Source organism: Miniopterus schreibersii, assembly GCF_964146895.1.
Source record: "Miniopterus schreibersii genome assembly, chromosome: 5".
Classification (NCBI taxonomy): Eukaryota; Metazoa; Chordata; class Mammalia; order Chiroptera; family Miniopteridae; genus Miniopterus; species Miniopterus schreibersii.
Genome location: NC_138106.1, coordinates 17,407,933 through 17,432,132, shown reverse-complemented (window position 1 = coordinate 17,432,132; position 24,200 = coordinate 17,407,933). Strand labels below are relative to the sequence as shown.

General features: G+C 39.9%; 1 protein-coding gene across 9 annotated transcripts in view; it reads right to left on the bottom strand.

Annotated features, from left to right (window-relative positions):
• The window catches only part of MME (membrane metalloendopeptidase), a 578,791-nt gene that overhangs the window by 39,977 nt on the left and 514,614 nt on the right, over window positions 1-24,200 (bottom strand). For all 9 annotated transcript variants that reach the window (XM_081139397.1, XM_081139393.1, XM_081139395.1 and 6 more), the window contains 6 exons: window positions 15,007-15,168; window positions 14,019-14,099; window positions 13,837-13,932; window positions 13,598-13,716; window positions 11,697-11,762; window positions 638-772 (listed from right to left, as the gene is read on the bottom strand). In XM_081139397.1, coding sequence (XP_080995523.1) covers window positions 638-772; window positions 11,697-11,762; window positions 13,598-13,716; window positions 13,837-13,932; window positions 14,019-14,099; window positions 15,007-15,168 — 659 coding nt within the window. The remainder of the gene's footprint in view (window positions 1-637; window positions 773-11,696; window positions 11,763-13,597; window positions 13,717-13,836; window positions 13,933-14,018; window positions 14,100-15,006; window positions 15,169-24,200) is intronic.

The following is a 24,200-nucleotide window of genomic DNA, read 5'->3' as shown; positions in this document are numbered from 1 at the left end:
AGTTCACTCACTTGAGACTGCAGACCCAGTCAGACAAGAAAATGCCAACTCAGGCTCCAAAAGTTCACCTGTAGCTAGAGGGAATTCAAGAATGCACCCCTTGGGCTGTGCTGGTAAACTCTTCCTGCAAGATCTCCTGGGCTGAGCAGCCCGACAGCCTGAACTTGGAGACCTCACACAGTCATGTGGCCAGGCCATGCTCAGGGGCTAATATTTCTTAGCAAAGGGATAAGAGATAAGCTCTGTAATCACTAAAAACTATTTTTTAAAAGTAAAATTGTTCAAGACTAAAATAGTTTTGCTGAACAGTTAGCAATCAAGTATGCCCTTAGTCTCAAGGACATCTCAACAGTTTGGCTGTAGTTAGAATTTTGATGTAATTCACTTATAATAGGTAATTAACTGTATCTAGTTTAATATTTGTCAAACTTAGTATGTCTCCCGAATGTCAGAAACCCAGTTTACTATAAAATTCTACAGTTTCAAAGGTCTTCTTAAAGTTAATGATCTTTTACTAAGCTATGCATTTTTATCACTTGGTTAAGGAATTGCACCTTTTACCCTTAAAATATGATAGAGAGAAAAAAGAAAAAAAGTGGTTAACGTTATTCAGCATATCAGAGATAATGTGTTTTACATTGGCAATTTCTTTTTCCAATTCCATAATTTTATTCATTTCCATAGAAATCTGTTTTTCATCTATGGGCAGTCCTCTTTCATCACGTATCAGTTTGGCCACAGAAATCATAAAGTCCACATATGCTGTACACGTCTGCAAAAAACAAATAACAGTGCATTGCTAGCAAACCTTCTAAATACTCATCATGGTGCTTTAACTCAAAATTTTATTTTCCATTTAATATGAACTTCTAGTAACAGATAAAACACAATAAAATAGCTATGCTTTTCTAAATCCTAAAAGAAATGACCTGCGTGGATTCCTTGAAAGTCAACATGTCTGAGTTAAAGCAGAAAAATAAAGTATCACTTTGCAAGTACTAAGTAATTTATAACCATTTGGTTATGGGTGTTTTGTAATGTTCCATTTTTAGTCAAGTTACTTTTATTGTCTTAATAAGACTGTAAAACACTTGATAAACAAAAACCTAGTATTTTTCTTAAATATTAATATATTCCTTTACCAAAGTTCCTTTTCTCTGCATATATATATAACTATTAATGAAGAGATAGCCACGAACTCATATTAATATTATCAAGATATCTTTATATCTGTCTCCTCTGGCCAACCAACATATATATATTTTTAATGAGACTGTTCTTATGAGCTCCTCCAACATAAACCTGTGGGTTTTAGTTAATTCCATAGTTGCTCCCATTACTATGAAATTTATCTGTAAGATTCCATGGATTTGGATATCAGCTTTCTTCTAAGAACCCAAATTCTTTCCAGTTTATCTTCAATTACATTTAACTTTATCAAACTTTTACAGAATATATAAATGCCTTCTTCAGAGTGGCATCAACTCCGGGAAATTAAATGCCCCTTTCCTTTCGTAAATCTCCACCCATTGCCATCAAGCCATTATTATCTATCAGCAACTGAAATAAGTGAGATCCCACCTCATTAAAATGTACTCAAAACTCAAGTTCCCAGCACCAGCTGAAAGACGAACCACCATGACTACAAGAACCACGCAAGTTTGGACCAATGGGCACTTCTATGCCTCTGTCACTTGTTCACAGGGTAAATGCAAAGGAAGGCTAGCCAGTGCTTAACACTTTCACCAGTTTCAAGAGAGTTTTATATCCCTTCTAACAGATTATCAGTGATATTGTTACATTTACTGTGAGTGCAAAGGGGCACCTGAATTTACAGTGACTGGTTAAGGGGATTAAACATAAAACTCTTAGGGAGATGAACATATTTATCAAGCAAGAACCTAAGCAAAATGTACAGAGTTATTATCAATCTGAAAGTCAAGAGGACACCTCTAAGTAAGGTTTGGAGACTGACATTCCATGACCTTTACGAAATGCTAAGTAAACAGTTCCATGGGGAGAGGGCTCTCTCTTCCATGGACACCCCGTGATGCTGGGGTGTCCAGCTAGCATCTCTATCCATGGATTTGACATTCCATAAAACAGACTATTTGTCAGCTGTGAGTCTGTATTAAAAACCTAATCAATAAGTACAGGATAATAGAATGTTTTTATGTGTATTCTTGTCAACTCCGTTCTTTTCCTACTCAAAGGTAATCAGAATTCTTGTTTCACTTTGAAGTAAACAACTATGCCTGAGTTCATACCTAACGGGACCAACCATTCCAAAACATAAGCATGCAGTGTTTTTGAATTAACTGTACTTCAAATCATAGAAATTCATCTGCATTCCTCAGGAAACTGCTGCTGAGTATAAAGAAAATGGTAATTTGAATTTTTCAATATCAATCCACTGAGACATTTTTTTTACTCTACAGGATGCTTTTTGTTAACCAGGTAAGAAAACAATAACAAGAATGCTCTCTTGCACTTTGCTGACTCTACCAAGCGATTCTACTCCAGTACCTTCATCCTTATAGGTGTATCTAAAGACCATGGAACTCAGCATAAGGTAAGCATGGGTGATGTTTCTAGTCTGCTCTGCTGGTCAAGTTTCCCAGGAAACTGGGAGCACTAGCTTCTGGGATGCTTAAATATTTAATACAGCTGCATGGAATACACTGCTTCCTTTAATGAACTTCATTACTTGGCAACTATTCCAATGTGACTGATTACAACATGTCTTAATATCTTCATTATCTTTTCCAGCTTCCAAATTTATATAGCAGCTGTCAGAACACAAGCTTACTGCTGCTGTTAAATCCTTTCCACAAGATGTGATTCTACCCTTAAGGTTTTAATTTCTTTTCTTAAGATACCTGGAGATTTATAAAATGCCAAATGACTGTAATTGTCATGATTTGGGGAAAAGGTAATAAACACATTTTAATATTTAAATAGTACATTGGCCAGAATGTTTTTAAAACTGAAATTCAGCTTATGTGTGTGTGTGTGTGTGTGAGTGAGAGAGCAATCAGTTATTAGGACAAGGGCCAGAGTCAGCTCTCTTTTTTGAGTCATAATTCAACCTAGTTCAAGCCTTGATATAGTGAATCCTGTGAAAAAGAAACCCACCGAAATATGCAGCCCTTCCTTCAAAAATAAAACATTGAAAATCCCCGTGCTTACAACAGGAGGTTCAAAGACGAAAACAGTTGGGTAAAATCCATAATAGCAGTTTTGTGAGTGTTTAAATTACACAATATCAATGCGATGATATTTAGCAACACCCAACACCATGAATTATTGCTTTCATTAGAACTATCTTCATTTTGCGGGACCAAGCAATGATATTTATACATTAGTTCTGTTCAGAAGTTGGGCTCCTCCCGCTTATAAAAAGCTGGTATTTGTTGGAGTTGCCAAAGAGGAAGAAAGCAATGCCACCTGACTGTGTCCTTCAAACGTCAGGATCTTTGTTAATGAGGAGCAGCGGGACCCACAGAAGAACAGAGAGCTCTCCAGTCGGACTGGCTGACACTTGGGTACCTTTCACTTCCAAAGATGCTATTCCAGGACACCCAGATCTTAAACAATTGCCTGCCTTTTCCCTTTCAGGAAGAAAATCGTCTTAATGTGAAGCATGAAGTGACTGAGAAGTCACAGAACTCTACCCTTCCTGGCCACCGAGGCTGAGGACTATTGACTGGTGTCATGCAGCAAGTTTCCTGGAGGAACACACAAAGGACACGAAGCAGGAAAGACACGTTTCCTGTCCACAAGGCTCGGGATTTCCCCCCACTCCAAGCAGCATGTCGGGGAGCAGGCAGCTGCCAGCACAGAGACTTGCTCCCTGAAGAACTATCCCTACTGCATAGAACCAGGCAGCCGCTCCTAAGAACCGAAAAGGGGAGACATTGCCCGTCCTACTAGGACTCTGGAGGGAGAGAAACACAGGACACGAGAGGACCCACTGTGGGCCAGCGTGGGGACTGCTGGAGAAGCTGCAGGTTCCTACGAGCAATCAGTTGTAATTTGTAAGGTTTGTTGCCTATCTTTGGGAGGCTGAATGAAGTTCTTTTTACAAACGTGGTTAAGTCAATCTCAGAAAATTCTCTTGTCCTAGTCACTAAGTGCCAAGTGAAAAAGCTCCTTTTTGTTAGATACAGATACCCAGGCTGGACTGGGTGAAACCGCCTGACAGTCACCTGGTGCCCAAAAAGGAAAAAATGAGGCCAGCAGTCTCCCCTGCAGGCTGTGTTTCAGCAAGTCAACCAAGCAGCCAGAGTGACCTTTTTAGAAATCCAGATAGACCTATATCTAATTATCCACTTGCCCCTGACCCCAGTGAATTACTTTGTACCATACCACCACATTCTGTTTTCTTTGTAAATCTAATATCTCCATCTATCTTATTTCCTTGAATGATTTATTTGCTTCTTTACTGTCCATCTTCTCCCATTAGAGCGTGAGTTCCATGTGAACAAGGACCTTTTCTGCCTTATTTCCTTGGTATCCCTATTGCATAGAAAAGTAACTGTCACAGAGTAAAGGCTCAATAAACATCTGTTGAATTTTTTTAAAAAACATGAAGTTAATTTTTAGGTATACTAAGCAAGTTTCACTCACTTCCTTGTTGCATTAGACTTTTATTTTCGGCCCAAGCTCAGAGCAGTTTCTCTCAGCTTGAATTTTGGGCAAGTGGGCAAACAAAATCCTTTCCAGGTTAACTCAGTTCCAGCTTGTGCCTGCTGACGTGCAGGACCGCCAGCCTCAGCTTATGCTCTTTCTGAGTAGGTACCACTTAGAGAATTTTTCTGGTCTGTGTTTTCTCTTATTCAGACACCTATGTCATCTCTTTCTGGCTTCCGACCAGCCTGGCCATGTTCCAAGTCCTTTATCCACACGCCTAAAACATTTTCACTTTTTGTGAACCCCCAGGTTTTCTAAGAGCTCCGAATTTCTTCACGGCTCTGGCCTTCTTTCCCCCTGCTGAGCTGCACAGCACAATCCTGCGGCTTTCACTCTCCAGCTCCCGCCTCACCTCCCGGGCTCTCATCTGCTAGACCACTGCTTTTCTCACTGCTTTTCTCACATTTCTTCTCACCCTGAAACGGTCTGTTCGAGTCAATATTTTGTTGATGTACACACAAGTAAAATAAACTGTGACGGACTCACTCGGAGTGCATATCATAAAGGCGGGCTACACAGAGCCCTGCCACTGGCACACACAATGTGGCCCTTGGGTTGGGAAACCACTATACTGGCTTAGTCTACCTTCCCAGACAACACAGAACGTAAGTGTACACATAATTTAATTACACACAAACCTTTTGGGTCCCTAACCTACAGATTTCCTTACGGAAGAGGGCAAGGTGAGCTACAGAAGTGAAAAAGGGAAGCTTTGAGACCAATTCCAACTCACCCCCGATGCTGAGTTCAGAGATTCTTCTGAAGGTGGGTGATTTAAAAAATGTATTGTTATCATCGTTTCAGTGAATCAGTGTGCAAGCACTGTCTCACATGAGGGAGGGAGTTGATTGCTTTCAGTTTAAAATTCCCTGAATGCGATGATTATTTTTTATGGGTAATGTGTACCTTTTATATTATTTTTATAGAAATAATAGAAATGTATAGCCTTGTAAGGGATAAAATTGTTTCGAATGTCACTAGTTATAGCCTTTAAGGTAGCAGTGCAATATTAAGTCATCTTCAGGTAAGCAGAACACCTCAGAAATCAGGTTAAATCTCTTTAACGAGAGAGGCCAGCGTGAGAGGCTCCTCGATGAACCCATTTTGAGAACTGTTCCTCTGCCATGGCATTTGGAAAGTTCTAGTTATTTCTTGGGAGAGGAAGCTTCACACAAGTGCCACACAGATAATCCAAACTGGTAAGACATGCCTTTTTTTTTTTTTTTTTTAGTGTATGTATTTGTACAGTATTCTGCCTAATTTTGGCCTGCACAACACCAAGTTAACAATTTTAGATTATAAAGCCCCTGGAATAAGACAGTGTTTATCTAGTCTTGTTTGGTAACTTGTGTCATGCACATGAGCTGGCTTAATTAATACTTTTAAATGAGATTTGCTCTCAGGTGCTTTTGTAGAAATAACACCATCTGGAAGGAAAGATAGATTGGGAACCAAGAGACAGAAAAATGATCATGTGGATAGCTATTTCTCCTCTGTCTTCTTATAACAGAGCCCTGCATTGTTTCTGGTTGGTAGAGCTTGTCAATCAAGGGGTGTCTCTTCCTGAGTTATGGAGATTAGTTGGCACTACCAACTAGTTAACCAGAAAACCCAGTTTCCTGGACACAGTGGCTGGTTGAAGGAAGAGTAGATGTCTGAAATAGGGCCAGTCAGGGTCCTTTTCTCAGAACTGATAGACATTAGGAGAGATGGAATTTCTTTTTTCTAGATTGTGATGCTCCCAGTGGTTATCTTTGATGCCACATGGAGATACAGTGTTAGAAAAAGAAGTCAACACGAAAGAAAACAGAACCTTAAGAATGAGAAAAGAAGAGAGAAGATGGCTCAATTGAACCTCTGGAACCACCCATGCCTGAGTCATCCCAAGAACTTTACAGTCCAGTGAGACAAACAAAAACATGTTTTACAAAATTTAAGCTAATCAGAGTAAGTTTCTATTGCTGACAATGGATGTTCCTAGCTGGCAGGTGGCTCTTCTAACCTATGGCTTTGAAGCATATCATTTTACTTCTTTGGGTCCCTGTTCCTCCATTTGTAAAATGAGAGTTGGACTAAATCTCCTAATGTCCCGTTTCGCTCTTAAAGTCTGTGCCTGAGTAACCTTAATGATTAAAGAAAACATACGATTCTGTCATGTAAAAAATATAAGAATATGAATCTTTGGGTCTCTATTGCCTTAGGGCATGTCCCCTCTTTAACTGAGAGGTAAACTACAGAAAACATTATTAAAAGGAACTGAGGTATTTAAGTTTAGAACAGTAACCAGAGGAATACAACATGCATTTCTCAAAATATAACATTTAAAGTTGCCAGAATAAAAGCACATAAGTTTGAAAGGTGTTTTAACAAGAGTAAAGTAGGTTTTTTTCCTTAGAGGAAGGAGGCGCCATATAGTCCTTGAAAAAAAAAAAAAAAGCATTACCTATTTTTATTATTAGAGATGTCATGAAACAAAGTATTTTACTGCTTTAAAAGCTCTATCACAACACAAAAATTCCACCCCTTAGGTGTCAAAAGTGGGGAAAAAAAGCTCCTGTGAAGTGGATGGGCTTTCTTGTCATTGTATGTGCTATTTTCATTGTTAATATGAAGTTTTAGAATATGAAAGATGATTCTCTGGACAAGTTGGATACCAGAAGGAGGAATCAAAAGGAACCTGGCAAAATAGGCTAAGGTAAGAATTTGATAAAAAAAGATCTATGATTAAGGTGACTTTGATCAAAGAGGGGGTGTGACCCTCCCTTATCTCCAGCTGCTGAGGTGTATCTGCAGAACCAGACTCCACACTACAGTTTGAAGATCACTGGCTACAAGGCAAAGAAGCTGGGCTTCTCTAGTCAAAGACAGTACCTATCTTGGTGTAAAAAAAAAAAAAGTTGGTGACCTCATGCCAGTCTTCAAAACCTCTCTTGGTGCCCTGGCTGATGTGGCTCAGTTGGTTGGAGTGTCCTCCTGTGCACTGAAGGGTTGTGGGTTTAATTCCCAGTTGGGGCCAATATGGAAGGCAATCTATTGATGTTTCTCTCTTCCTCTCCCTCACTCTCTTAAATTAAAAAAAACAACAACCCACTTCTCTCGGTTCTTCTCAATAAAATATTGTGAACTGCGAAAGTATGAAACTTACTGAATGTGTAAATATCTTAGACAAACTGTCTGTAGCAGAGATTGAAAACAAAAGGGTACATATTTATAAGATGTTTATAAGATGCTCAGGAAGTGTATTTTCTTAGCAATGGATGCCTTAGAGCTCACACTTCCTCAAGAATCAAGGAACTAGGAGGGACCCCTAAGAAGACTGGGTTATTCTCTCTTCTTTTTTTCCCCTTCTCTTTCCTGCCATTTTCCCCCTTAACCAGTCATCCACTGATTCCACAATATTTAACTGAGCAGGGAATAGAGCGAAGGATAGGTGAGATATGGCACTGCTCTTACTAAGTTTACAGTTTTTTAGGGGGGAAAATGACATTAAGTAAAAAAGTATACAGAAACCCATGTGCTACAGGGACATACAGGTATCTTCATCTAGACAAGAGTTCCAAGAAAGGCCTTCATGAGGAAGTAAAATTTAAACTTAGATTTAAAGGGTAAGGAGAAAAGGAACAGAGCTGGGCAGATGGCCTGTGTGTATAAAATGTTCCAGGCAAAGAGAACAACATATATACAAGCTTATAAGTGAGAAAATCAGTGAAGTCCAGCGATACGCTGATACAACGATAGTAAGATTTCTTCCAGCTTTATAACTTCTCCGCCATATTCTCCACTAGATATTATGTTGTTATCCTATCCTTTCATAATTGTTTTTCGTGAAGCAATAAAACACAGAAAAAATATTGAAAGGGATTGACTTCTTTCAGAGATAGCAGAGTAGCTGAAGAAACTGAAATTAACTTTTATTTGAAAGCTGGCTGGGGATGCAGAAGAAACTAAGCAAGGAATTTTAGGTGGTAATGGTTGGGAGAGAGTAGCAAATATCATGAGGGAAATAAAGAAAAAATGGATTTTACCCCCCCCCCCCATGGCTAAACACATTCACTCCTCCTTCTCCCAACACCCGCCAAAAAAATGGACTTTAAGAGGGGAAGGATACAGAAATATTATAGTAATTATCCATTTCCAGGATGACAAGTAGATTGCATCTCATATGCCAACTGCCTTTGACTGGAAGGAGGTTGCTTGGAACTTGGAGCCTTGACTTGAGAAGTACTGTGTGGTCTGAGGTTAGCAGGAAAGAGTGTGAGGGCCAAGAAGCCACAGCTATGGAAGGGCGTCAAGGCAGCGAGATGCTGTGTGTTTGCTAGTCTGATCCAGATCGAAGGAGGGCACCGAATTTGAGCTGCAAATAACTTCCAGGCTGTAAGTGCTACTGAGTTCTCTACATCATTTTTTCACTTAAAGAACTCTACAGGTATGAAGGACTACTCTTATGAGGTTGGAAAGATGTAATGGAAGGAGAAGTGGGTAAGGGGGAAAGTTCTGCATGGGGTCCTACTACTGTGCTGCTGAGAGTTCTGGGGCAACCCTCTGAGCCTCAGATTTCTCACCCATCAACTCTATAAACACAGTATGTCCCTGGTTCTAGATTTGATTCCTACACTGCTATTTGACTACAAATGTAGTAGTTCCCGAACCAGGGGATGCAAACTGGCAGAGATGGCTAAATGTTGTTGGTATCCAGTTCCATTTCTTCTTTTTAGTAACAGAAACTTCCTTCCAAAACTGAATTTTAACAAGGCACATACACAACCACCCAGCTTAAGGCTACATTTCCCAGCCTCCTTAGAATTTAGCTGCAGCCACATGACAACGTTCTAACCAATGGAATACATACAACTTCTGCATCACTTATATAAAAAGAAATTGTTTGTCTACCAATTTCCCTTTTTTCTTTGCCCTGTGACCTGAAATGTGAACAAGGCACTGGTGAACCCACTTTGACCAGTTAGGTTCATATAAAACACTAGCAAGGTCAAAGATGAAAGAAAGCTGTGGTCCTGGCCATTCTCAGGGATCAGAGCTCCCTACCTCGCCTGGACTTCCTGCCTACCTTTGGACTATAAGAGGAAATAGAAATAATTTTTTCTCTTGTTTGAGCTACAGTATTTTCAAGTGTCTATGTCACTGAAGCTTAGCCAGGACCCAACTAATTTACAAACTCAAATGCCTCAGGGACCAGGAAGTCAACATAAATCAATGAATCACACACATGAGAACTGCTCAAACCTAAAGAACAGTGACCTATCTACAGGGGGTAACATGACCCAGCTTAGCAATAAGGCCTAGGGTTTCCAATTCTATGAATTGATCAAGAAATCTGGATTGTCAAGTGAAATCTTCCAACATTTTAAAATATTGGAAACTAATCCAAATTAAAATACAAACAAATACAAAACTGCAGGTTAAACAAAAATGCCTCTATATCAGACTCAAGCCTATGCCTGCCAATTTGTTACCTGTTCTCAATTATGAGATAGCATTGAATGTAAAACGCACAGATCTGCCATCATATTAACAACAGCTTTTTGGAAACACAACAACAAAAAGAAGCCTTACAACATCAAATGTATATACACTGACTGCAGGTATCTTCCTATCAGAAATGTTAAAATACAGAAATATATGTATATTGTTAGGATTGAAAAAATTTGACAAGTTTTTAGGAAAAATTCTAAATATGAAAAACAACCCAGTTGATGATGATGAAAGTGTCGTATAACGAGCCAAAATTCTTCAGCCACCCTGAACCCTGCAAAAGGAAGCAGCTGGACAGCTAATAAAGCCAATAGCTGCAACCCACACAGTAACTGGACTGCAATGAACTCAAACCCCACACCCACATGATTGTGCTAATAAGTGTGGCCTTTTATAATATGCCTTTTTCTTCATTTCAGTATTGTGTAGCCACTCAAAAAGATACTCTACAGTGAGTTTATTCCGTGTTATTTGAACTTAAGTACACAAAATAAATGCTCAGCATAAACATACTTAGGCAATCATTTTAACTAGGGCCTAATTTCAGCCACACCACTACACTGTGACCCATTAGGATCATCAAAGGTAAACTTAACTTACTTCTGAGGTACACAATAATTATGAAGACAACAGTATAGAACCAACATCTTCCCAAAATACCTAATAATATATCACATTGCGGAGCTGTCTTCTGTTGTTCCTTTACATCAGTAAGTGAGAGCACATAAACATCAGCCTGAGGGAGGTAAGGCTGGAGGAGAAGAGGAAGCATCCAGACCATCCTTCAGTTCTGTGGGGTATGACACCCCTTGGCTAGCTGACCAATGTTAGAGTCAGAAGGTGGCTGCAAAGGTTTGTCTGAACCCGGTGCCCTAGGTAGTCCTCTGGAAGTCAGATTAGCAGCCTCTGGAAGGGTGTCACAGAGTATGACGTTCTAATGCAGAAAACTCTTTTCAGAATGTCTCAAAATCTTGAGCCTATGGAATCTTGTGTTGTAGTTTGGTCTTCGGGTATTGAAATAATTTCTCATTTACAATTTCTAATAAAGAAGTAATATGCCAAAACACACACACACACACAAAACACACACAAAAAAAGTTCAGTATGACTTTCTCATACTGGATCACTCCTCAGTCCTCATTGGTATTGCCCTAGACCGTGACTAATCTGTTCATTTTGCAAATGATCCAATTTATAAGGAAATTAAAGCATTTGAAATTGGCTTTTCAAAATGGGTTATAGACAAATACTGAAAATCAAAACACAAATAAGAATTTCAAATTTCTTTGTTTCTTAAAACACCTTCATTCATTCTGCTGAGAATGTTCATTCTATCAAAGGGAGCTCACTATTGTGTCTGATTTCAAGTGTCTTTCCAGAGTAAAGAACACAAAGAACATATATTTGGCTTTAGTCTTTTTCATTATTTATAAGTTTACACCAGATGATTCTGTAGTTTTATTTTGTTAGTTTTTTGCTGTTGTTTTGTTTTTAGTTTTGTGGGTTTTTTTTACCTCTTTATATATTTCAGTGCATGCAAAATAGTCTCTGGAGGGGAGGCCAAGTCGAGGTTGGTCAATCTATAAGGAATATAAAAGAGAAGAAAATAAACCATTCAGTTGATATAGAACAGTTGGACAAAATACAAGCATGCCTATCCATGTGTGAGCAAGATCCAGTGTTCTTGCTGTTTATAAAAGTAACAATCACACAGAGTGAATACATAATTAGGAAATGGTTTTCACACTACTTCAAAGTATTAAACTGATGGGTAGTTAGGTAATCTGGAAGACTGTGCTGCAGATATTTGAGAAAAACCAAAGAAAACTTGAACAGAAGATATATTGGGAAGGCTTTTAAAGCAGAGCAGAAGGTGCAGGTGAACAAAAACACGTGAGACTCTAAGACAGAGGAGTTTCTAAGTTACACATTTATAGCCCATTCCACTTCCTGAGACTCTAATATGCACCCCTGGGGGACATCCTCCTCTACCCAACCCTTAACTGAGATGGAATAAAAATAAAAGACAAAATCAGGTCTGCTCCACGGTGTCTAGTCCACCTTCCTGCCCCAGGAGAGCCACCCGGACACACTCTCAGCTCTGCGAGGTTGCTGCCTACATACTGCATGGCAAGAAGGTGGCACAGGGGAAGCTTTGCGTGAAATGTCTTTGATGCTCAACTAAACTGTGTTTGACCCAGTCAATCATGGATAAATATTTCTTGGTTTATTATTTAGTAACAACATATTTTGAGCAGTTGAAGAAAAAAGAGAAGATGGGTACAGGGCCAAACCAGAGCATTTATAGGTTAAAGTGAGAATCCTGGCAGGAAGAGCCAGGTGAGCACAAAAGAAACATCACCCAGAAGACTGGGTGGAAAGAGCCAGAACACATCTCCACGAGACAGACCCCGCTCCTCCTCCAACCTCCTGAGCCTCCTTTAAAAAATGTCCTCATGATGATCATGCAGGATGCTGGCATTTGAGAGTCCAAGAAGAGAGGTGGGTTGTCTTTCATGATTTTAATAAATAACCAGGGAGATTTATGCAACAGTGACATAAATATGATTCTGTGACCTGCAACTTTTAGTTTATTTTATTTTATAGGAGACCAAATAAAAGCTTTATAAATTTTTTAGTCCATTCCAAACACACTCATTAAGTATAAATCTTGTTTTAAGTGACACCTTAGATAAACCTAAATGAATGGCTTACATTAAAAAAAAAAATCCAGAGGAAAAGGGGAGTGGGGCGGGTAGAAGAGGGTATAGGGGGGTAAATGGTGATAGAAGGAGACTTGACTTGGGGTGGTGAGCACACAATACAATATACAGGTATGTATTATAGAACTGTACACCTGAAACCTATCCAATTTTATTAACCAATGTTACCCCAATAAATTCAATTAAAAAGATAATCTAAAAAAGCATTTGAAAAGAATGGTATCTTATTTACCTTAATTGAGAAAAAAGTACAGGCATTCTTTAGTGAGAATCAAAACTGTGTTCAAAACCCCTTCCGTGTGTTTTTTTTGGAAGCAATTAGGAATTTCTGGTTTCCAGGCCTGCATTACTATGTAAACCAGACCACACTTACGAACATACAGAGAAATCTTAGGTGTTTTTTCTAAATAGGAGGAGTCTAACGTCTTTCATTTCTTATTTATTTTATGAAAGAAGAGGTATCTAAAATAAAGGAAGCAGAAAGGAGAAATGAATCTCTAAAACACAGCATTAAGAAAATATTTTCAAAATGGGGAATTCAGATATCAGGGACAGAGTATTAATGTATTACCTCCTTGCCCATGCAATTCTAGTGAGAATAGGCATTATTTCTAAGTATCAACAACAACAAAGTGTGCGGAAGTGTTATTACAATTTAAAGATAACTGTGGCTGACAGCCATACAAACTTACATGAATTATATAGTTCGAAGAGTTTTTATCATCAGTGCCAATAAAAAAATTAATAATGACTTTTTTCCCATATTTAGCATTCAGTTGTGCAATAGATTTCTCAAGTGTCCAGGAAGTACCTAAAGCAATGAAAGGTTAAGTACATCTTTAGAAGCTTTAGTGCATTAATATGATACCACAATATAATAATAACATAGATTTTATTGGAATTTTTTTTTTTAAGAAGTAAAACTGCTTACCATATTCTTGCTCCCAGTTTTCTGTGGCTACTGGCCATTCGTATATGTCTGGTAACATTGTGAGTAGAGGCGCTCCACCTCTGCTGTCAATAACAGCTTTTGAAAGCAATGAAAATAAATTTTTTAAGAAGTCTATGCATATTTTGGCATATTCTCAATGAAATATAATGAAGAGCACTTACATTCATTTATACAAGATCTGTACAATGTCTTTGCTTTCTGTACTGCTACTATATCATCAGGTTTGGGTTTCTCAAGGACATCTGAAATGGGGCATTTAATAAAATGCATTAATATAATTGCTCATTTGCAGCTGTAATTAACATTTTCAACACAGGTTCAGGAACAAACTTGCTTCTTTGTATGTATGTTCACTCCCTTCCCATGCCCAAACCCTACAGGAGAAACCTATTCCCTCACCTGATCATTATTCCTAGAGCAGAGATGGGACTTAGTTTCGTTGGCCAAGTTACATGACAGTGGTTTTCACTAGATTATCTCTTTTTGTGTGTGAACAGTGATGAGTACTGCTCTGCCATAGATAAGTTACTTTGGTTTTAAATTGAGATCAGAAAGAAAACAAATAATAATACAAAGGAATTTGGAATTTAATATGATAGTTCTCTTGATGGCTGAAAAATAATTCTCTTTGTGTGATTGTATTGTTCATGCTCCCGATACACTGAATGAATTGTTCTCCTTCTTGGGATGTTAGAAAATAGCAAAACTTGTTTTCTACAAAGTAACTTCTGGAGGAGAACAAAGGATGGAGGATAGTATGGGACTAGCCACGACGTTCTCAAATTCCCAGAGAGTGTCTTAAGCTGGGTTAGACGTCTTATAGTGACGTCAACACATGGCTGGGCTGTGAAGACCAGAGAGGTGGTGTTTAGTGGAAATCATTTAATTTCTTATTCTGTATAATGGCATAAAGATGCCATCTCTATCGGGTTTATTGTTTGAGCAGCTACAAATGAAAGCAAGGATGCTAAGAGAGGCCTACACATCCCTTTCAGTGTCTACCACCCTCAGTGTGACGAGGTGGTGGCCCACAAAACTTGGGGGGATTACTTTAATCCAGTGCACTGTTCCCCCATAATGGCCAAGATTTTGTATCTTAAAAAAGATTAAGAGAGAAATCTTTGATGCATAGACACAAACTTCACTCACCTTTCAAAACAACTTCTAGTTCATCCCTTAAAATGTCAAAGTTACTGTAACGGGAGTTGGTCTCAGGAATGACGTTGCGTTTCAGCCAGCCTCCACAGGCGTACTTGAAAAAGTCGGTACAAGGCTCAGCAGTGGGATCCATGTTCTGCATGAGTCGAGCCGCTGTAGGACCAGACAAATGACGACACAAAACACAGGGTGTGTTTCTTAAGTAGTTTGGAAGGGGGCAAGAAGGCACGTTGCCTGCGCTTCACGCACAAGCCAGCTGGCCTGGTGCTCCTGACGCGTAACTGTCAATGCGAGGTGGAATAACGAATATTGCCTACGGAGAGTCCTCCTTTACTGGAGTTGACTGGTGTTATCCTTTATAGGTCTGAAGCCTTCATTCTACATCTCACCCCCCCCCCCCCCAAATAACTTAGGTTCTCGCTAGTTCCTATCTCAGAGAAAAAAGTGTACATAGGTCTGCTTTGGCTGTCCTGGGCTCGGGGTTCACAGAAGGTCTCTCTTCATTCTGACAATTTTAACTACTGACTCTGCTCTTCAAGCTGCCATGACTTTTGAATGTCTCTCAAATGCCAAGGGATGAGGGATTTAAAGGGTTTCATCATTTGAGTAAAGATCTGAAGCTACATTTGTTACTTCTTGAACCTTCCTCACAAAATTTTTGCAATGCAAATTCGACATCACACTTGTATTTGTTTATGTAAAGCCTGTCATTATGAAATTGGCTGCTGGCTTTTGTTAGCTTTTTTTATGTCCACTCTTTTACCTCTAAGAACTCCGATGGAGATGCAAATCAACCGGCACCGAGTACTTACAATGCACAAGACTCTGCCTTGTGCCTGATGGAGGATGGATAGAAAGATACATAGAACATGAACTATTATCACTGATGGGTAATGAGACTCTGACCTACAGGAGGCCCGATGCCCAGTCTCTACACCCGGAATGTTGAGAAAAACCTTCCCACCGCTCTCCCCACGTACTTTCTCGGACAAGGTGAACTGTTTTGCAAAGAAAACAAGAGAGCAATTCAGAATTCATCTGTATCAAGAGAGTATAAGTTCTCAAATGAGCTTCTGAAAATACTTCGCTGTCTGACTCAATAAATTATTTCATTAAAAACTTCACACAATTGCTGTGCTGTGTGGTATTTTTCAACTTGGAAGGGTAAATCTGTTTTCCAGCTGAGCCTCGAGCCCCCACTTCTCACCATCTCATGGACCTGTTGGCTTGGCTGCCATCTCAGGCTCCAACTCTCTGGGTTGCCTCCAAACCAGTTCTCCCTGGACTTCAGACTTTGATAGAACAATTGTTTTCATGGTCTCCCAGGTCTGAAACCTTGGGTAAAACTCTATTTCTCCCAACAACTCTCTCTTTTCTATACTCTTTCCATGATCAATGCCAACCTAGTTTACATCTTCACTCTCTATTTTCTAGAAGTCACCCAACTACTCATCTTGCTAGTACTACCTCCCTACATTTATACATTCCACACATTTCGAAGATTAAAATTCCCCAAATACCCTTTTGCACCAGCCACTCCCTTGCTCAGATATGTCAGTGGCTTCACATGGCCTAGGTTAAATTATAACCCCTGAACTTGGCCTCAAAATCTTCACAGGGCCAATCAAAAGTCTCCACCTTCACTTTCCCCTCCTCTCTGCAAATTTTTTTTTAATCCCCACCCAAGGATATTTTTTGCCATTGATATTTCAGGAGAGTGGGAGAGAGAGAAAGGTAGGAACATCGATGAGAACTAAAGATGTTCTAAGCATACACTTTTAGCAATTTTATGTAACTCTTGTCTTTCAAAACACTTTTAAAAAAATCTAACCTGAATGTTGTGAAGGCTACTGCCACTTGGGGAGCACTTCTATTTCCTTCCCTTCTCTGGGGAAATGGATGGTTTATGTCCTAACGCCACAAAGAGCAATAAACTCCCAGTTGGGAGAGCAGTGAACAAGCAAGGAATGGGTAGAACGAACAAGTCTTATTGCTTATTTGGAAATAACACATGCCCTTTTAAACACCCTGAACAGAAAGGAGGAGTGGTGGTTGTAGATCTATTATGCTCGTGAGTTGGAACCCACTGCCGCATGCACGCTTGTGTTACTTCCCACAAGGAACAGAGGTGCGCCTTCTCCTCTGAGGCCGAAGCCCTCACTTCATGCCCAGTACAGTTAAACTACTTACATCTTGACAACAAATTGAAGAAGCAGCATTTGAACAATTTGTGAGGGATACACAGACAAGAGACAGGGAGAGGCAACTCTGCAAACTCCTTCCTGTGCCCCTTTTTAAAATTTCCCTTTGACCGGAGAGCTCACCTGGGCATGGGAGCTTCCAAACACTTCAAAGAGAGCCCTCTATTCTGATGAATATTTGGGGGCCATGGGCCAAGGCAAGCCATGGGCTAGTACTTTTACTGGGTCTTTGATCAACCTTCCTTTAATCTCTTATCGTGGGGCTGATTCTGGTTCTGCACCTAAGCCTCTGGACCCCCTCCGTGCTGACTTCTCTTTGAAGTCAGCGGTAGACTTGTGGGCAGAAGGGCCGTAGGAAACAGACGCACAACTGTCAAACTGGTTGTAATTGTTTTTATATTTTGCACTTTGTTTTGAATTCCTCAACCTCTCTGCGCTGCCACACCTGGGCTCTTCAGATGTTTCCTTATCTGTGGGTCGGTGACTTCTGAGTAAACAAATGTGGTTTAAAAACAAAAGTATTCACCTTGATAAATAGATATAAAAATGGATGTAGTGACGGCAAATGTATTGACGTGGAGTGCTGTGGACCAGATGTTTGTAAGGTGAAAGAGAGTATGCTATGACTTTTAAAAATCTGTATAAAAGCACAGAAAGACTAATGGGCATTTACAGCAGTTATATCTGGGTGGAGGGATTATAAGTGTGTTTAATTTTGTATTATTGGCTTATCTTTATTTTCCAATTTGTATTAGATGAACATGTACTGCTTTCACAATAAGAAAAAAGGTTTATTTTTAATTTAAGAAAACAGTCACATAAAGTCAAGAAAAGCAATCTTCTATTAATAATGAGCTTAGTTCTTAAGAATGACAATTCTGAATGTTCTCGGCTGATAATAAATGACGCGCCATTATTTCCCAAACTAATCTTGTAACATTCTCCCAACTTATTTGACTACAGGAATTTAAAAACAAGCTCAGCTACCCTCTGAGAAGTTATTAATTACTGTATTCATTACCAAGGGTCTGCTGTGTGGTGGGGATTAGGGGATGCTGTAGGAGCTGGGAAATGTTTGGGTGCATAAATGAGGCAGACCTGTTTTGAGTCCCTGAGCGTCACCCCTTTCCAGTTGTACAGTAGTCCTCCCTTACCCGTGGTTTTGCTCTCCACGGTTTCAGTTACCTGCAGTCAACCAAGGTCCAAAAATATTCAATGAAAAATTCCAGAAATCAACAATTCCTAAGTTTTAAGTTGCACACTGTTCTGAGCAGCGTGACGAAATCTCGCCTGGTCCTGCTCCATCTCGCTCAGACGTGAACCGTCCCTTTGTCCAGCGCATCGACGCTGTATATGGTCCCCACCTGCGAGTCACTTCGTGTCTGTCTTGTTACTGGATTGGCTGTCCAGGCATCGCAGTGCCTGTGTTCAGGTAGCCCTATTTTAGTGAATAATGGCCCCAAAGTGCAAGAATAGTGATGCTGGCCATTCTGATATGTCACAGAGAAGCTGTCAAGTGCTCCCTTTAAGTCCGGGGTGGGGAATAGCCGGCCGAAATCCTTTGGCCTGGCCCTGCTAAGGCAACCACAGGCAGGACTCAAAATTCAATAAATCGAGGAGCTTTTTTCATAGCTAATTTTTAAGTTGATAATTTTGTATGGCCCGTGAATGATGTTATAAATATCCAAAAGGCCCATGGCAGAAAAAAGGTTCCCCACCCCTGCCCTAGAGACTAGTTTTCTGGTCCTGTGTGTGTGTGTGTGTGTGTGTGTGTTTTAAAGACATTTCTGCATATGTAAAGAGCTTCTAAGGAAATTGTCAGTAAGAGGAAGGAAACCTGAAGTAAATATGATTCACACAGCAACAAATAACCTAAATAGATAAAGCTTTGTGCTGTAGCACTTATTTGTGGATTTGATTTTATATAATGTTGGTCCCTACTTGCTAGGTCATTGATGCTTTCTGGTGAGAATGCAATGTAATTCATGGGAATTACAAAACAAATACTGTCAATTCTCATTATTCACTGGATATTTGTCCTAACGTCACCACTAACACTGAATTAGCAAATACCGAATCATTGGGGAAACACAAGCTTAGGTTCCTATGAGTTTCTGATCAAACATTTTCATCAACTGATCAATACATAACCATGTTTTATATGTGTTTTGGTTTAACTTAAAGACAACTTATTTAATATAACCATTACTTAATTAACTTTGAACTCACAACCAATAGGACTATAATTTATACCTGAACGAAGCTTATCTAACACTCGTCTTTTCTCTGTAAGACACATCACAGCCTTGCTGCACTTAGGAAAGCCAGGCACCCCTTCAGCACTATGCTTGGGGGCCATTCTAAGCAGTGAAGTAACCAACAAAAAGCGTAAAATGTGAAAAAACTGTGGCACAAAACAGTCCAAAAGAAGGACCCATGTTTACAATTTCCTTTTCGACCTCCTATGCATGCATGTGGCGACTAAAATCTTTCACCAATCTAAGCATGTCTGCACTGCAAATACTGAATTTGGGATCACAAATAAAGTTTAGCCAGGAGGCAAATTAGTAAATACAGGGAATTCACAAATGATTAGGATCTTTTATACTTCTGTCCATTTTCAGTTTGAGGCTTTCTGAAATATCCAGGAAAATGTATAAAACAGGCAATAAAGTTAAGTGGAAATGGGATGCAAATAATTTCTTTCTCCATTTCTGTTGTATTTTAAAAACTCCCAGCTACAATATATTTTATTTTTATTTTTAAATATATCTATTGATTTTAGAGAGAGGAAGAGAGAGAGAGAGAAACATCAATGATGGGAGAGTCATTGATCAGCTGCCTCCTGCATGCCCCCAATGGGGATCAAGCCCGCAACCCGGGCCTATGCTCTGACGGGAATCAAACCTCGATCTCCTGGATGACAGGTCAATGCTCAACCGCTTAGCCACACCGGCTGAGCCACAATATGTATTAGTGTAAACATGTTAAACAGGTTAGGCATCTATTTACAACATACACACCACATATCTGGCTCCACAGCAGAATTTCTTCCTTGGCTATCCCTGCTCTGCATGGAAGTAAGGTGTAGGGAATGGTATAAGAATAAAACTGTTTCAGCTTGTTCTCTCCTACTCGACCGAAGCTCTTGGCTTTTTGACCCCAACCGCACAACATTTTCATTCCACTATCTTAAAAATCACTATAATCAGTCTGGCTCCTGACTGCTCTGGAAGTGTGAGGGGAGGCCAGAAAAATGTTGAGGCACAGGAGCAAATGTCCTTGTGAAGACCTTAGGACACCCATTTCTAACCCAATCTTCTGTCCTAAATGTTTGCTTTATTAATAGACACTAAGCCTGATATTTCTTGCTAGGCAATTTTGATCATTTAAAAACCTCCTTTTACAACATTCTGAAAGTATTGCTGACCTTGTTCCCCTGCTGCACCCTCCTCCCACCATCCCCCAACCAAAATTAAGGCACAGTAGGAACATTCTGAAAGGACACAAGGAAAATGCAATGTAATCACAGTGGGTCACAAAGGACTCCATTCAAAAGGCAGTAATGTGGAAACTAGAATCTGGGGGACCATTCCTAAAGAGAAAATGACTGAAAATTAGCAAGCACACAGACTGGTGCTAATAAAAACCAAATGGTTTTCATTACAAACATTCTGGATTCTTCCACAATCCACTCTCCACTTTTAAATGAAATCCCTCTCCCTGATTGTTTTTGTGATAACTAGATTGAAAAGGGGGGGGGGGGGCAATACCTGCTGCTGAACGTAATCTGGACTTCGAGTTTATCATTTAATTCAAACACTCTCTGTTAACCTCTGGTTAAGTGCCAGCTAAGGGAAGGTCAAGTCTTAGACCCATCTAATTGGTCAGCACCAAGAAAAGCCATCACTATACAACTGCTCAAAAGCTGTCTATAGGTTTACACAAGTAAATCTGAGGGAAGTTTTCAAGCACAGAGAATTTACTCTATAGAGCTTCAACTCTTAGGAAAGGAGACCTATTTTTTGTGTGTTCCAGCTAGAGGAATAATTAATTTATAATTATATTTCTTATATACATGTGACCAATTTACCTTAAATGCATAGGTACACACATACACACACAGGCACCAACCTATAAATAGTTAACTAAAAATCCATTCACTATCTGATTTACGGATGAATTACCAGATAGATGGTTTTTCATTTGGGTTCAGCCAAAGACACTTATGTAGTAATAATAATAATAATGAAGTCAATGTTTGACATATGTCATGCTAGGCACTTTTCTAAATTCTTTAACATTTAACTCTATATGGTAACTATATTTTTGTAGACATTTTAGAGATGTAGAAATTGAGGGTAAGGAATCTGTATCCACAGTCACATGGTTACTAAGTAGGATGTAACCAGATTTGACCTCAAGCATCCTGGTGGCCAGAGACTGAGCTCTTAACTATTACGCTGGTTTTAATTATTTCTCCTGCTTATAATTTGCTCTATAAAGTAGGACAGATTACCTCTATTTAAAGGAAATGTAGGTACAGGGTGGTTATATGCTCAAAGTCACTGGTATGAATTTAGATTGTGCCTAGGTCTAATTTTAAGCTGATTTTTTCCTACAATATCATTCTGCCATACTCCAAATAACAAGAGGGAGAGAATCCAAATCAAATTATACAGAAATCACTGTATGTTTCTGTGTGTTGTTTAATGCCCAATTAAAATTTTAATTGCTCCACAACATGAGTATAGTTACATGAATTTTTTCACCTCATTTGGCCCTGGATTTAGAATTTCTTGAGATAATCACAGAAATCCCAAGTCAAATGGACCCACAATAATAATCCTTAGTTGGCTTTCCCCAAATTAGTGGAATTCTTCCACCTTATCTCATAGTGGGCTTAAATGAATGGCTTAGAGCCAAGAGAGGACAGTCAACAATTTTCCAGGAGGGATTCCTCCACCGTTCACAACCAAAAACATATTCTGCTAATACGTGAAAGCCCTGAAACTGTGTCACAGTCAAACCAAAGTGCCGTACGTCTAAAAATAATTTTTCTTTTTCAGGTCCAATTTGCATTTTGAATCCTAAAAGATTCTTTGCTAGCAAAAAGCTATTAGAGGTTGAACTGCATATTAAATGCAACATATCACTTAAAATTCGTTAGCAGGGCTGTGTGTCGATTATAATGTTAATGAATAATAAAGTTCTTTTAAAGGAAAATATATAGGAGGTTATGAAAAGGCTATGTTGTTTCCTCAGTAACTCTCAGGTAGATCTCAAGCTCCCTGGACACTGGCAGATGCCTCCGAAGAGAAAGCAATGAGATCACATGTCCATGTTTCTCCCATGAAAACGGTCTGTTATTTTGGATGATGTTACTGAACGAGAATGATCGGGCCAAGCTCAGTAACATGCAGTTACCGAGAGAAACTCAAAGCTTCTTGGGCCTCTGCGCTGGTTTGGTCAGGGACCGGTGCAGAAAGACCACAGCAGAGGCTGTGCTGGATCGGGGTGCCTGCAGGATGCTGCCTAAAGCCAAGTCAAGACTGTAAAAAGCCTCTTCTCTGGGGGGGTTAAATTCAGTGCTTATTAATAAACTAAGCGCTGAGTTGACAAGAGGTGGTGCCTGGCTCCACATGTTTATGTTTTTTAATGAATAAATAGCTCTTTCTATTAGAGAAGGCCCAGAGGATCATGAGAAATCATTTGCCTCCTCCAAGATTTTTTCCCTTGTGGAGCACGGAAAGACTGAAACGCTTCATCTCATTGCGACAAAGATTTTTGAGTACCCCTCTGTGCCTGTCGCTGAATGGACCCCGCGCTGAGCACCCTGCCCTCGCAGAGCTTGCGGGTTTTCCTCCGCAACAAGGCCGTTTCTCTGGGAAGGCACACGAACTCCTCTAGCTGCTTCTAGATACGAAGGGCTGCTACAGTGGGCTCTCATTTTCTGTACCCGAACGTCCCCGGTACTCAGCCACCGTGGGAAGCCCCTGTTCTACGTGCACCCTAGAGGGAAGGAGTGGCTTGCAGCGGGCTTCTGCACACCAGCTCGTGCTCGGATGCGGGAGCGGACCGGGAATTTGAATGAGCGAGCTATGAATGAGCGAAGCAGCCAGGGATGGAGGAGCCTTGGAGGATGGTGACTGAAAAGCTGCTACACTTAGCTAAACAGTGGCGCCCAAGAGGCAAGCGCAGGAGCTTCATTAAAGGAGAGCAGCAGTGAGTCCTTGAGAAGGGAGAAGCTCCAAGAGAACTGGAGATGGGAAAGAAAGGCCAGGCGAGTGGAGACTTTAGTCCTGGAGAGATGGAAATGCTGACCCGAGTAGGAGATCAGTTGAAAATAATCTGTGAAACATGAAAATAGTGGGAAAGAAAAATACACGTAGAAACCGTTTCCTTGCTGACCTAGTTCTAGCTTAAGAGTGTAGAATTCTCAAGGTACACTGAACTGAGAAGGGAACAATTGACTTTACTTCTAATAAAGGAGATGGATGAGACAGCAAAGGGCTAAACTTAGGAGGCCCGACAGAGAAATACAGAACTGGGAAATCTGCCTTACATAAATGGGACAAGGCCAGGCTGAAAACACTCCTTTGCTGCTATATTTGTGTACCAGGTGCCCTGACAAGTCACTTTGCTTTGATAACAATGGCTTTGTGATCTCAAGACAAGGAAGTTGAGAATAAGTATAAAAATGAATAAAATATTCATTCATTCAACTGATATTTATTGACAACCTGTTATGTGTTATGCACCTTGCTAGTTGCTGGAAAAAGAATGATGAGTAAGAGAGACAGCCGACACTTACATCATAGTGGGCGAACCTAGACACTGGACAACTAACCACACGTGAGATGTGAGTTCTGTGTGAAGTGGGTGGGGTGTGCTGGGAGCAAAGGAGGAATTAGCTAGGCAAAGGTGGAAAAGACAGAGAACATTTCATTCATTCATTCATTCATTCATTCAACAAAAATGAGT